Below are 15,223 nucleotides of genomic sequence, written 5' to 3' on the forward strand. Positions count from 1 at the left end.
TAGATCTGTAGGACTACCTGTGATTTCTGTTTGCATGATTATTTGTTTGTTGCTTATGTTTGTTATCTGTTATATGTCGACAATATGTGTTCGGTTGAGGTTGTATTGCTTTGTGTTGTAGCCAACAAACCCGGGAGCATTCCAGATATGAGATGAGGGCCGGTTGGCATGCCAGAATCATACTGAGGGCTCGAGAACATTCCAGATACGATCTGAGGGCCGATTGGTATTCTTGACTCGTACTGAGGGCTTGAGGGTATTCCAGTCCGATAACTGAGTGGACCCACTGTATTGGCATTCCAGTCTGATGACTGATTGAGCCAGGGGTAAGCCAGACATAAGCTGTGGGCCCCAAGGGCAAGCCAGACTTATGTTGTGGACTCTGGAGCAAGCCAGATATGAGTTGTGGGCTCGATAGGCATGCTAGACTCATACTGTGGGCTCAAGGGTAATCCAGTCTTTTAGTTGTGGCCCCAGTGCATGTTGTTATTTGTTATGTTTTCGTGGTGGTACTTTGGGGGAACTCGCTAAGCGTTGGCTTACAGTTTTAGTTTTGTTTCAGGTACTTCAGAGGACTGTGGCGAGGCGAAGGCGTGACCGTACACATCCTTGGTTTTACGACTGATCGGATCTTGGGAGAATCTGATTTTAAATAATGTTTTAGAAAAACTTCTTTTAGTAAATGGGTTGTTTTGAAAAGTTTAAATTTGTTGTAATTTTAGGGATGTTACAATATGGTTTCCACTTTATGTATTTCTTAAGTGTTTTTTCTGCTTGATATTATATTTTATAATTTAAGGACGCCCTTTATTAAATAAAGGGCATGTTTTGGAAATGTTTTTCGTTGAGGGGCTTTATCTTATCCTTTGATAGTAAGAATTCATATATTCTTGACTTCCTGTTTTAAAACCTTCGGTAATACATTCCATATTTTATTTTCGTGGATATGATAAACCTTGTTGGTTTTATTACATGATATTATGTGTAAACCCTGATTGTGAATTATGTGTGGGTTCATGAAATGTAACTTTTGGAATTGATTTGATACTTAAAGAAAAAAGGCTTTATTTTTGCAAAAATGATTTGAGCATCCATATGTGCATATCATGCAAGGATGGGTGTGACTTTGTGGTCCCGGGTACCCAATGAGCAGTTTGTTTCTTGTTATTTGTTTGTGAGTAGATTTCTAGATAATCCTCACGTGCACGAGTAGTGGCTCGCTACCCTTTGTGTGGCCTAGGTTTGATAGCCCCTAATGCCTTGTTGGTGGGTGTAAGGGAGAATCGGCAAATTCGTTCGTCTGCGTTCTTCACACCCGACCATCATTATTTTGTTGGCGGATGTGAGTACGAAAATGGACTGTCTGTCATGAGTTCATTGCATCTGACGTTTGTTGTGAGCTGGAATCTGAGATTTACTTGGGTTGAGATAGTTGCATGCATTGCATTGCCCATTAGGATTGTTTCTACCTAAAAATATATCAGGAAAAGTATCAAATTTTGTATACCGATTTATTAATCGGATTATCGTTTTCGAATATTTTGTAACTCGTATGAGTATTATTTGATCTATATGATCTTGTTTAGATTTTAATTATGGAGAAGCTTTTATTTTAGGACATCTACCTCTTATTGTTTATTCGTTTGTGATGTTTATATGAGATTTGTTATAAATGACAATGCACTTTGACTTATGTCATATTTTACTCCCTAGCTAACTCTTGAGGCTGATTTTGCTGTTTTGAGAAGGTATGGGTTTGTACATTGGTGTATGAACCAAAATATTGATTCATACACTGTCCATAATGTCTAACCCTGGGATCGTACTCACTAGGCTCCCCATAGCCTAACTTACTTGTTGATAATAATGTTGCGGGTTAGTAAATATTGTTAAAAGCTTAGGAGACTCATAAGCTTTGGATATTTAGAAGTCATTTGGTTATGTAATGTTTTCTTAAACCTTGTTTTGATATTTGTTGTGACATTCTCACAAGAATTTTTTTTTATCAAACCACTAACTGTTTGGAAATTTTTAATTTGGATCGTTATCTGTTTTTGAATTCTGTAAAATACTTTGAATTAAACGTTGAGATTTTTTTCCGCAAACTAAATCTCTGAAATTATTTTGAAAGATTTTATTAAATGGTATTTCAAATAGGCTCTTAAGAGAGGTGTTGCAAAATATATATATATATATATATATATATATATATATATATATATATATATAATTTTATTTTTGATTATTATTTAAAATCTTATTAGTTAATATTAATATTAATTTGTTATTATTGATGTTTAAGATTTTTTATGCTACTATAAATGTTTTTAGACTATATATTTTTCTTTTTGGTGAATCAAGTGCAAGCATGGATGCTTAAGATTCTTTTATTTCACTAAATTTTAATGAGGGCTAAAATTTTCAGGTTTCTAGATTAAGACTTAAAGGGTAAAGGCTAAAGGCTAAAATTTAAACCAATAAAATATTTTATTTTTCGTCTCTTGCACTTTTAAAACCACACTACAAAAGATAACCACACCATTTCACTTTATGTTTTAAAACAGAAACGACACCACTAAAAACCGCTCCACTTCATAAATTGAACATCATGGTTTTGAGATTACAAAAACTGATGTCTTCGGTTTGCGACTCGATTTTCGATTAGAATCGTATCAAACCATATCATGGTCATCCCTAAATTGATCAAGATGGCATCCTGAATAGTTCAAACAATTTCGTTTTGATTACATGAAAAATAAATTATTATAATTATAATTATAATTATAATTATTATAATTATTATTACTAGGGAAATTTGCAGGTTAGTCGATATTCCAACCAGTTAACAACTGGGTGTTGTGCGTAGGGATTTAATTGAATATGATGTCATAATGTATGAACTTTATATGAGATTGTTAAGCGTGAAACCGGCTAATCTGAAAATTTGTCCACAATTGAATAAGTTAACTAGTATTCGAGACTTAATGAGATAAAAAAATAATATAGAGACTTAATTGAGTATGATGTCAAAATATAAAGACTTTATAGGAGATTTCATTTATTTATTTATTATTATTATTATTATTATTATTGTTTTTGTTGTTGTTGTTATTATTATTTAATAACTACAAATATCTATTTATCTTTTATTATTGATTAATACATATTTATTTTAATAGATTTTTTAAACTTTACACTTGAAACTCAAATACTATTTACTACGGCCATCACCAATCACCATTCGTCACCACCACCTATAACTCAAAACAAAATGGAAAAGTTCGATAAACAAAAACCTATAAAAAATCAAAGAAACTCATTTGGAAACCAAAACCCTAACCTAAAACTCGATGCCAAAACTTGGAAAACTCAAACACCAAAAAAAAAAAAAAAAAAAAAAAAAAAAAAAAAAAAAAAAAACTTGAGATGTCCAAACCAAAACACTAAAACGCGAAGAACATCCCTTATTTGAAACCATTTACACCATCACCACAGTCTCTTATCATTGGAACTCATACGGTGAAAAACAAAGCAAGAATATAAACAACACCTCTTTCGAAACCAAAACCCTAAACTAAAGACACGTAGCTTCCATAAAAGGTTTGGACACCCCAATTTCAAAGACAGAGAATAAGAACCCCTTGCGATCATGGACAAATTTGAACCTAATCAAACCAAGAACCCTAACCTAATCGAACCAATACCAATATGAAGTTGAAACCAAAAACCTTTCATCGAATGGGGTGTCGGTCATGGTAGGATATTGATTTTTTGAAGAATGCAAACCATTGAAGGGTTTGAAAAAAGTGGAAGAACATGAACTGTTGAAATCGTTGTAGAGTTTGAAGGGTGGAGATCACAATGAATTTTTACTACATAAGGCTATCCGAAGTGGATGCCTCTTCACGCGTGAAAAGCTGAGGTGGAGGGGCCAAGGACGTGTGAACACTGCCCCAAGCCCCGGTGGTTTGGCTGTGGTGTCTTTGTGAAGACGGAAGAAGACGGATGATCCCATTGGCTAGATTTTCTTCCACTCATATTTTTTCTCTTTCTCTCTCATTCTTTTTGCCTCTTCACACCCTAACCACTAGTGAATACCATTTCCACAACCTAGTGGATTGGTTGTGGAATGGATAAATAATGACATGGTATCTTCTCCACACTTAAATCACTCGTGACCACTCCAGGCAGCCTTAGGAGTGGTATTTGAAGGGGTGGAAAACCGTTCATATGATATAAAACGACAACGTTTGGCCACATAGAGTGCCTGCGTGGTCGATTAATGGGTAAAATTGTGTGGTAATGATGGTGTTTTTTGAATTAACAGTCAAGTAGCTTACTTTTTGATAATATATTTTGAAGACAAGGTGTTTATTGAATATTTCATATATTTCGTGACCCATTTATGACATTAACCATTCCAAATTTACAATGATGTCCTAATAAAATATGTATATTTTCATAGATTCCACCAAAAAATCAAAATTCAAAATTACTTCAAATCATCATAATTACAATTATTATTTATCATTTTCATTTCATTCTCTCTTGTATAAAATAGTGAAATACTACAAAAATGTTTCAAGAGTATATCACCTTGGGCCTTGAGCATAGGTCCACCCAATGAGAGACCTTGCCAACGTACTTGTAGTCTTGTAGGCTAATTGGGCTTAACCAAGGTACCTTCAACTCTCTAAGTTGGCTTCTCGATCCACATTGGTTCACCTTAGTGTACCATATACATGGACCCAAATGGTTCCCCATTTACTTTCTACCAAACTTGCACCATTTCATTAATAAAAAACCACACAAACTCAACAAGACTCACACCTACCTTACATTTGAGTCCCAACAATCAAGACCTAACCCCACCATCGTCTAGTCTAACCCATACATGGATATATAACCACCCTACCATACCTAATAACTTCCAAAAAATCATCAACGTTAACAAACTCATTTAAATCAACTGCAAACTTAATTATCTCATAAACAAGTTATACCCAAGAATCATGGATAAGTATGTCTACATATACGCATAATCTGATACAACTAGAAGAAACAGAAACTAAGATCCATGATTAGATTGCTGTTTGTTTACCTTTTTTCATTTTTGCTTTGAATCGGGACTTCAATAAAAGAGTCTCCACTGTGTTTGCAAAGTTCCCAACAGCCATGGTGATCAAAAGAACTCCACAGGTTACAACCTGTTGCAAACAATGTGGATATGATTGAACTTCCAACCAGATTGACCATAACATAAAATGACAAATCACAACATTCTTAATTTTACCTGCCATTCAGAGATGACACCAACCATGGCAGTTTTTAGTAATAAAACACCAACGTAACCTTCAAAAACCTGCAACACAAAGAGCATAGGACACAAGAACCATAATTGACCTTCTACTCCAGCAGTTTCTCCCCAAACAACATCCATTCTTCTAGCCTATAATCAAGAAAAGAATGTCAATAAAACAACCTTAAAAGATCCTAAATTGCTTATGATATAGGTCGAATCGAATCATTTAATATGATTATAGAACCTTTCCCAGTGCAATACGTGTATAGAGTCTCTGCCTTTGGTATTTATTTTGTAACAGCATTGCGATTCCTTGCATGATTGCCCATTTTAAGAACAATTGTATCCCTTTCTGCAAACAGGTTGATTACAAATAATAAAGATTAGAACATCTGAACATGCATGGCGAATGTTTATAAATTTACAACAAGTTAATACATTTTATAACAAAAAATAACCTGCTTCTGGGCACACTCAGGTTCCCTTTCTATCTCCCAAGTCAGACTGATGAGTGCCATAGTCATAGCACAATAATGATGGTAAATCCACCTGAAGAAAGTGTCACAATTTATGTAAATCATGTGAAATACGTAAGACTAGAGAAGAGTAGAAGACAGATGAGATTACCATGGGCGAATATCACTTCCATTAACCCTGAGTATATTTTCTCTGAATGACAAGCCTGTGTAGAGAAAGAGTAGCCATGCCTGAAAAGAACATGCGGATCATATGCTTTTGTGTATGATAGATACACTTGGATGAAAGAGATGAACATGTAACCTCACCTGGTAAAGCTGCACAGGCAATGCAGGAAAACATCCGTTCCACATCCATGTTCGTAGTACCAGTAGCAATGATGGAAAAAGAAGAAACAGATACGCAGTTGTATCCTACAATCAAATAAGAAAAAACGAAAATTAAGCAATGATAGATTTCAAGAAAAATGAAGAGAATGCGATAGTGTTGAAGCTACGAAAATAACTGTACCCTGAAATTGTTGTACTCCTCTTTCACTTTCAGTTGAACGTCCTTTCTGTTAGCACGAACATTTATCGGGCCAAGTAACATCCTCAAAAACCGTCCTGCTCAAAACACACATGGCTCCATCAACAAAATGGAACACCATATTAGGAGTTTTTTCTCCAAAATCAAGAAAACCCATATCGATTTTAGAGTTGATTTGTGTCGAACTCTCAATGATGAATCTTGTAAGGGGACAAATAAACGCACCGTGGGATTTGCAGGGAAGATATGCAGCTGCATCACCTTCATTTAATGCAAAATTAACTCTGGTTAACTCTTCAATCATCTGTGTACAGCAACAGACGCGTAAACAAAACAAAGTGAAAAAGAAAAAGGAAAGTTGTAATAAATCATTAGTGAATTTCGAGGGTATTCCAGTGGATTACTTTTGCAGCATTCTTAGGATCTAAATTGCCTTTCTTGAGGGAAGAAAAGATGAATGATCGGAGCATTTTGATGTTCGAACGGAGAGCTAGAGCTCGCTGTCGGAGGGATGCTTCCTCCTCAGATGTTCGAGAAATTAAGGATGTTGCAGAATCCTGCAACTCTTTACTTTGTTCGACGACTCTTGACACTTCATCAGCAGCATTTCTCACTGGCCCATCGGAACTGACGACGGCGGAGTGTCCCATGGCTCTCTTGGTTCACTTGGGCTCTAATCAAAACATCTTTGCATGTCTATAAGTAAAGAAATAGAAAGAAATAAAGAAATGGGATGTCATCGGCGGTTGGTGATCGGAGAGGTGGTGGGGCCGGGGGTTTTGAAAAGCGGAAAGTGAATTGATTGGGGGAATGAAGGGCGTTGGGTGCAATTTATTTCTTTCTTGAAACTGGTCAGAGTGCAGACGAGCAACTCCCACCTAACTCAAAAATTAGTAGTGAAAGAGATCACCGGTAAGTGGTAACTCCCCTCCTCCTCCATCTTCACCTCCGCCAAAGCTTCCTTTCCTGTAGTGAAGTGAACGATAGGTGCAGTTACGCACACCAGTTTCATGTCCAATGCTGTCTGTGCCGACCTTGCATTTATGTAACGAGAACGATGGCAATGAGTAGTAATTTTACTTTTTTATATGTTTTATTTATTTTTTCATAATGATATTTTCTTTTAACGGCTATTAGTTAGGTGTTCTTTGGTTTCCACAATCTTTTTAAAGGAATTTGAATTGAAATATATTATGAATTAGGTTATAATCAGTGTATTTATAGTTGACAAGGTAAAATATCATAAAAATCATAAATATCGCAATCATCAATCATAAACTTGTAAATAATTATTTTCATACAACATTAATCATCGTTATTTTTTATTAATATATAAAATGGTATCAAAACATCAGTTTTGTTTTTTAAATCAAGATTAATGATGAAATCATCATGTTATATAATAAAAATATAAAATTTGATAGAGTGAAGAAAACAAAAATCATACATGGTAACACCATTCTTTTATTTAAAATAATATATATATATATATATATATATATATATATATATATATATATATATATATATATATATATATATATATAACACATACATCAACACAAAATGAAAAAATAGATTACAACTCAAAATGATAGTGGACGAAAATGAAATTTAAATTAATTTAAGATTTTATTTGGTTAGCAGTACATGAAATTGTAATCCATGTAATAATTGTCATTTTTTGTTTGTTTTGCTTAATTTTATTAATTTTGTTTTCTATCTTACACGTGAAGATATATTATATAAACTATAAAAATAATAAAGTTTTATTTTATTAATGAGCATTCATGTCGGTGACGGTGGCAGTGGTGGTGGCGACGGCAGCGATGGTCGGTGGTGGCGGTGAGGGTGACGGTGATGATAGGTGGTGGTGGTGGTCGTGGCCGTGGCGATGCTAGGTGATGGTGGTAGCGGTGGTATGTGGTGGTAGTGGTGGCGGTAGATGGGTGGTGGTGACGGTGGTGGGTGGAAGTGGCAGTAGGTGGGTGGTGTTGGTGGCAGTAGAGGTGGTGGTGGTGGTGCATGGGTGGTGGTTGTGGTTGTGATGGGTGATGGTGGTAGAGGTTATGTTGTGAAACAAAACAAGGATAATAAGGTAAAATGTCGCTTTCCTTCATAGTGGGGAATTAATTTCATCATCTTCTTGAATGAAAGTGTTTTCCCCTATTTTATGGAAAGTTTTTTCATTTAGGATTCCAATTCTATTATACAAAGTTGAACTAAACACTGAAATGTGGTGGAAGTGAATTATTTTTCCCCAAATTTCATTTCATTCTATTCCAGCTAATCAGACAAACCCTAAGTTTACATCAAGGATGGAACGCAAAATTGCAACAGTTTGTGTCGTTACTTTTTCTAGATTGTAATTTTTTTTTAAATCTATGTTTAAAGATATCGAAGCCATAACGTTATATATATATATATATATATATATATATATATATATATATATATATATATATATATATATATATATATATATATATATATATATATATATATTGCACTTTATTGATGAGTTTCTTAGTCTCTTGTTATAGGAAATTATAGTCTCTTGTTATAGGAAATTAAGAATGACAAACATTAATGGTATAAACACGTGTTGATTATACATGCATGTTTTCCATTTTGCATAAAGTATTCAGATTGGTCGCCAATATTGAAGCCCTCATTTCTTAAGCTCATAAGAGGGGAAACACGTGTTCAATCCACACATACGTGTTTCCTTCATATCCGAAAACGAAAACATCAATCAGTCTGAGTGTTGATCTTCCTTCCAAAATGTCAGTCAAGAAATTTTTGGGTGCTTCTTTTTTAGCGAAAACCTAGTTCGCCTAAATACGTCAAAAAGAACGCCCCTAACAAAATTGTGCCAGTACTTGAAACTTGAGAGTTCTCTGCCATAATGTAACGTCCCAAAAATAAGGCCATAAAATTTCATTGTTAATCAATTAAAAACAGTGCTCCAAACATTATCCATACAAGTTTAATAAAGAAAGTGTATGAGTATTATTTCAAATCAGAGTAAATTATAAAATGCAAAAACATGTGGTGCATGCCCTGCAATCATCCGAAGCTCCCTTGTTTGAAAACCATAGTACCTGAAACACAAACTGAAAACCGTAAACACAAAGCTTAGTGAGTTCCCCCAACATACCACATACAACACAAACATATTGTCATGCATATATGGGTGCCCGACCTACCCTGCCGAGCATATTTAGGTGCTCGACCTACCCTTGTCAGGCATATCTGGGTGCCCGACCTACCCCTTCGGTCTATTTCAACCGGGTATTGTCGAGCATATCTGGGTGCTCGACCTACCCTTGTCAAGCATATCTGGGCGCCCGACCTACCCTCCGGTTTATTTCAACCGGTTACAGGGTCTATTTCACCCTCCACCACTGCCACATAATATCATAGCATACAAGCACATAAATCACAACAGATAGTGACATAGTAGACAATTATCACAAAGACAGTCATCTTTACTATAAACAACAACTAGTCGGTCGACATTGGTGCCTTCGGCCCACTGATACCGGAAAGGTGACTCACCTCGCACTGCTGAAGTCCCGCGAAAAAAACTCTAGCTGCTGGATGACAGATTCCCGAACTGTCAACATCAAAACAACACCCAATTAATAATTGGGTTCCAATACATAACTATAAGCCCATGCTTCGGGTAAAAAGACTACTTTACCCCCAACCTAGCTTGATCCCAGCCCAAGGCCCTAACACACACTCTGAAGGCCCAAAAGCCAAACAATGAACCAAGGCCCAACATATGACCCAATTTTCCAAATTGGGCCCAAACCCCTCACATGGGCCTTACCCTAAAGCCCATCCAAACATCCTAGTCCATATACTTGTTCTTAGATGGCCCACCAAGAATCCAAACATCTAAGCCCAACAGAAAAGCCCAACTCAAAACCCAACACAATTAGGGTTTTCACATAAAATGACAAATAGGGTTACTTAGAAGCACTTAACCCATTAAGGACTTAATCCATTAAGTCCATCACTCTACTAGGTCAACCATACAATGTGATCAGGCTTAATTCATAATTATCCAACTGTCCAAAACGCGGGTCCCGATAAATCCAAAACTAACATCTCCAAAATTAGGGTTTTCTAAACCCTAATTAGGGTTTCCAACCCAATTGTATGACAATTAGTCCAATGGTTAAGTTTTAGGTTAATTAATGTTAAATAAGTCGGGCACCGCCCACTACCACCTCGGTCAGTGGTGGTCAACGGCGGTTCATGGCGGCAGCCACCACCTCACGACGGTGGTGGTTTTGATTCTAGACCAAAACACATCAAAAGTCAACGCTCCGAGTTAACCTAACTCTTCGAGTTACCCTTTAACTCGTCGAGTCCACCCCAAGTCAAAATCGTGATATTGCGATCCAACTCGACGAGTTTTCCTATAACTCGTCGAGCTCCGTTTTCCAATAGAATCGGGGTAACCCCAGCCCAACTCGTCGAGTTCACCTGTGAACTCGTCGAGTTCTCTAGTTTGTCAACCCACTTAATGCATTAAGCCCTTTTTCTTGAACCCAAAGGTTCCAAACCTCAGATCCCCATCCATAGAGATTCCTAGAAGGGTAAAGTTTCCAACTTTACCCCCAAGGATCATCTAATAAGCTCTAAACCCAAACCCTAGTTCCTTTAAGGAAGGTCTTGACCCATTAAGCCCTTAAACTCTCATCACAACGGCCCAAAACACAGATCTGATGTCCAAAGGTGGAAAAATCACATAAAGTTTCTATCTTTACGTCCATGCATACTTGTAACACTCTCTAGGGTCCATATTAGGCTTTCTAATGAACATATTGCATGAATGGGACATGGAGGCCATTAAAGTTTGCAACTTTAAGCCTCAAGATACCATGGAGGGGTCAGATCTAGCTTGACAACCCCTGGAATCTATTTCTTTTGGACAACTCCACCCAAGATCCCAAAATCATGCTTAAACTTCAAAAGATGATATCTAATAAGCTACATGTCAAGGTTATGCCTTTATACATCAAAGATGTAGCCCTTGATGTAGAGTTTCTAGATCCAAGTTTACTCCTCCAAGCTTGACACTTCTCTCTTCAAAACCTCCTTCAAAGATCTCAAAAAATCACTCAATACTCACAAAACTCAATGAACAAGAGGGGGAGGCGATTCTAGGGTTTTCTCTGGGCAAGGAGGCTGGTAAGGAGGCCAGCCCTAGAGGTTAAGTCCTTTAAATAGGGTACAATGCCCGAAAATTAGGGTTTTCATTTCCAGCGTCAACTCATCGAGTTGGGGCTCCCCAACTCGTCGAGTAGATCCTCCGATCTACGCAGCTGGAAGGCTTCCTACTCGTCGAGTTATAGCCTCCTAACTCGTCAAGTTCCTTTCAATACTTAAAAAGAATTTAGAATTAATTCATACCTAGACCAAGCGTTACACGACGTACACGACGTCAAACGCACCGAGAGGAACTAAGGAGATGAGAGAGAAGTGGCAGATGGCCTAACCAGAAGCTTTTCGGTCGCTCACGACCCATGCAGCAACGTACACAACCCATTAGTCGGCCTTCGGCGGTCATCCCGGCTGCTCACGACGTCTCCGGTAGTGGAGCTGTGGTGGTGGCGTTCATCGGCAAAGCAGTGGCGGCTGAGAAGGCTCCTAAAGTGGTGGCGGCTGGAGAAAGATACGCTAGGGTTAGGGTTACTACCAGCTATACGGGAGGGAAGGAGTGTCGGGTTTAATCTCGTGCCTTCTTTCAAATTTTTACTCATTGTTCCAAGTTTAGTCCCTCACCATAAGATCTTTTTCAAATAAACTCGCAAACTTACCAAACAACCCTCAGCCTTCAGAATTCTTTACAAAACCAATCTGGAACTTACAGTTTTAACCCCCAAAATCCAAATTATATCATTTAACTCCCTGCAACCAACACCCCGCTAAATATTAAGGATTTTCGATTACAATAAAATAATATGATTTACAGCTCGGGGTTAAGGGTTTATTATTTATTTACTTATTTAATTAAATTTCAAACAAAATGTTACACGTATACATCAACGGAGTCCAAACATGACTTACGACAAATGACATATATATCAACCAATGATAGTTGAATCATGAGACGATACTCTAATTGTGACATTTTGTTGGCCATACCATCTATAGGGATAATGATATTGTTATATTTAGTCATATATTCTAAGCAATATTTAAGTACATTTAGCTACATTTTGGTTATTTATTAAGATATTTGGTAATTATTGTGTTAAAAATATATTTTGTAGCCAAAAAGACATTCTCGTGGAGAAAGGAGCAAAATTGGATAGTTGGAGGCTTGGAGACTTGAAGAAATCATCAAGAGACGAAAAAAGGGGCATAAAATGGATGTCACGTTGTGGTCACATACATGCCACGGTGTGGTGACGTTTTAAGCGTGGGAGCTTCCACGTTGATCTACATGGAAATCTTGAAGCATACGTAAAGAAAATGTCTCCCACGACGTGGCGAGCTTTGTGTCGCGTCGTGACGGTTGAATTTTGGTAACTTATTTAAATGAATTCTAGGTTGAATTTCGAGGGAGTGTTGCAGTTACTTGCGAAAAAATGCGACCAAAACCTTCCTAGAAACCCAAAGAAGACCAAAGATTGATTGAAGAGCAAGATCCGAAGAGATCTATGAAGAACACGTGAAATCATTCGGTTTGCCTAGTTTAAACATGTTTAATCTAGTTTACTTTGTTTTTTTATTGTGTTTCTGACTTAGTTATGGGCTAAATACCCTAACTTTCGTTTAGCACAGATGGACCCTAATACTATGAGTTGATTTCGATTTTTATGAATTAATTTACATTGGTTTTTACTTGTGTTTAATAGATCAATATCCTAGCATGTTGAAGTTCTAATTTTTATTGCTTATTCTGCAAGTTTTGTGTAGTTAGATGATCATTCTAGTTGCATGAACTTAATATCTAGTTATTTATGACCACTGAATTGCTAGATCGAGAGATAGAACATATCCTAGGGTTAGTGGTAATAGTTAGTAATTTTAACTGTGTTAGAGAGCATTAATTATCCATATTATGTGCTTGAATTATTTGTCTTGATCATAGATATGTATTCATTAGATCTTGTCATTCATAGTCCAAATAACCTTAAAATCAATTTAGTGTCACTAGTTGCATGGTCATTGTAATAGTAGTTCATGAATTGATAAAATACTAAAAAAATGGAACAAGATAGCTAGTAACTTCATAATTTGGTAAACAATATTAATAATCCATTATATTAGAAATCAACCATAGGAAAAAGGGGAATTCTAAGATAAACGAAAGGGCTTTTTAATCTTGGTTTAAATTTTTTTCTATTTGATCACTTTAGTTTAAAGTATTCGTAGTTAGTTTTAGTTAATTGCTTGATTTAAGTTGCTATATAACGTCCCATTTTCAAAACAAAATTTTCATTTTTAATTAAGGATAAAATATTGTTTCTCAAAAACCAAGTCAAGAAAAATGTAAGTATCAAATACAATCATCCAAAAATATCAGAGTATCAAAACATGCAGAATCATAGAAACTGCAGGTGGATATGTACAATCAAGCTTTCATCTTCCTGCGATCATCAGAAGTACCTGAAACACAATAAATCAACATATGTAAGCACGAAGCTTAATGGGTTTCCCAAAAGTAACACATACAAAATATACCAACATGAAGTTGTATCAGGTCCGTAACAACCCCAGGTTCGTATCAACCCCGAGTCCATATTGACTCCGAGCCTAGATCGGATTTATCGAGTCTGCATCAACTCTGATTCCATAATGAATCTGAGCCCAAATCAGCTCCATGCATACAACATACAAGCACATCAGCAAGAGTCACAAAGACACCATACATAGTCGACACCTAGTGTCCTATAGTATAGTGAGATGACTCACCTTCCAAGTAGCAGTTAGAACATAACAACTCTCACATGGTGAAAACTGGTACTAGAAAACGCCTAACAACAATAAAGTACCCACTCAGTCTACACCATAAAACCTCTAAATTGACCAAAAGTCAACTATGGTAAAAAAAAGTCAACGGTCAAAGTCAATGGTCAACTCTTGAATTGACTGACCCTCACATCGTAACCAGCCCTTGGTCACGTCGTAAGAAAGTGAGTCCAACCCAATCACCAACTCAATTCTGATTCAACTCGATCATCCTCAAATCAACAATCACGTCGTGATAGAGCTTATGTCATGTCGTAAGAACCTCAAAACAAAATAGTTGGGACGCCCAGTCTATCCTCACATCGTGAAGGCCAACCGTTCACGTCGTGAGAACTGTTATGGTCACCTAAATGCATTAAGTCCTTAAACCATCCAGCCAACCATTCATACTTTCCCAATAGCTTTCCTACTCCAAATACAACATAAAAATTGGTGCTTTATGAACATGCATGTTTAATGCATATCCCTTTCATTCTAGGTTATAAACATGGACGAAATGTACCCAAAGTTGCAGTAGAGATCCAAAATCACCATGAGGACATAGATCTAGAACATACAGCCTTAAAGGGATCCCAATGATCCACAAAGTTGCCAACTTTATGGAACCTTATTACTCAAAACTTCACAAACATGGATAAAAAGGACAAAATAGCCTATATCTAGAAGTATTAACCATAAAATTTAAATCTTAATGACTTACAAAGGTCTAGAAAGTGAGCAAGGTTGAGGAGAGGAGATTGGTTGGCAAGATCTTGGCACCAAAGGCTTCTTATTCTTCTTCTAACACTAAAAATGGCACTAATAACACTCAAAATATCAAAAGGAGGGTAGGGTTTATGAGGGAGGTGATATGGAGGCGAATGAGGTTGAGGGAGTGCAAACCCTAGCCCTCACTTCCCTTAAATAGGGCTCAACCCC

The 15,223-nt window shown here is 36.6% G+C and overlaps 1 protein-coding gene across 1 annotated transcript; it reads right to left on the reverse strand.

The window, feature by feature from the left end:
* Positions 1–4,959: 4,959 nt before the first annotated feature.
* On the reverse strand, positions 4,960–7,325 carry LOC145141159 (uncharacterized). The gene is made up of 9 exons (XM_079074490.1): positions 6,712–7,325; positions 6,533–6,611; positions 6,290–6,384; positions 6,088–6,192; positions 5,930–6,009; positions 5,761–5,851; positions 5,547–5,654; positions 5,294–5,449; positions 4,960–5,207 (listed from the first exon to the last, which is right to left on the reverse strand). The coding sequence occupies exons 1-9, from the start codon at positions 6,955–6,957 to the stop codon at positions 5,082–5,084; spliced, it is 1,086 nt and encodes a 361-aa protein (XP_078930616.1). The 5' UTR covers positions 6,958–7,325; the 3' UTR covers positions 4,960–5,081.
* Between the last annotated feature and the right edge of the window lie 7,898 nt (positions 7,326–15,223).

The sequence above is a fragment of the Lactuca virosa genome, chromosome 9, assembly GCF_052849685.1.
Source record: "Lactuca virosa cultivar CGN04683 chromosome 9, Lactuca_virosa_CGN04683_v6, whole genome shotgun sequence".
Lineage (NCBI taxonomy): Eukaryota > Viridiplantae > Streptophyta > Magnoliopsida > Asterales > Asteraceae > Lactuca > Lactuca virosa.

Excerpts from the sequence above, each read along its gene's own strand:
- LOC145141159 (XM_079074490.1), bottom strand. The coding sequence starts at position 6,957 with ATGGGACACTCCGCCGTCGTCAGTTCCGATGGGCCAGTGAGAAATGCT. Across the intron at positions 6,612-6,711 it reads ATCCTAAGAATGCTGCAAAA|ATGATTGAAGAGTTAACCAG; the intron begins GTAATCCACTGG and ends TGCTGTACACAG. Across the intron at positions 6,385-6,532 it reads TCTTCCCTGCAAATCCCACG|GACGGTTTTTGAGGATGTTA; the intron begins GTGCGTTTATTT and ends TGTTTTGAGCAG.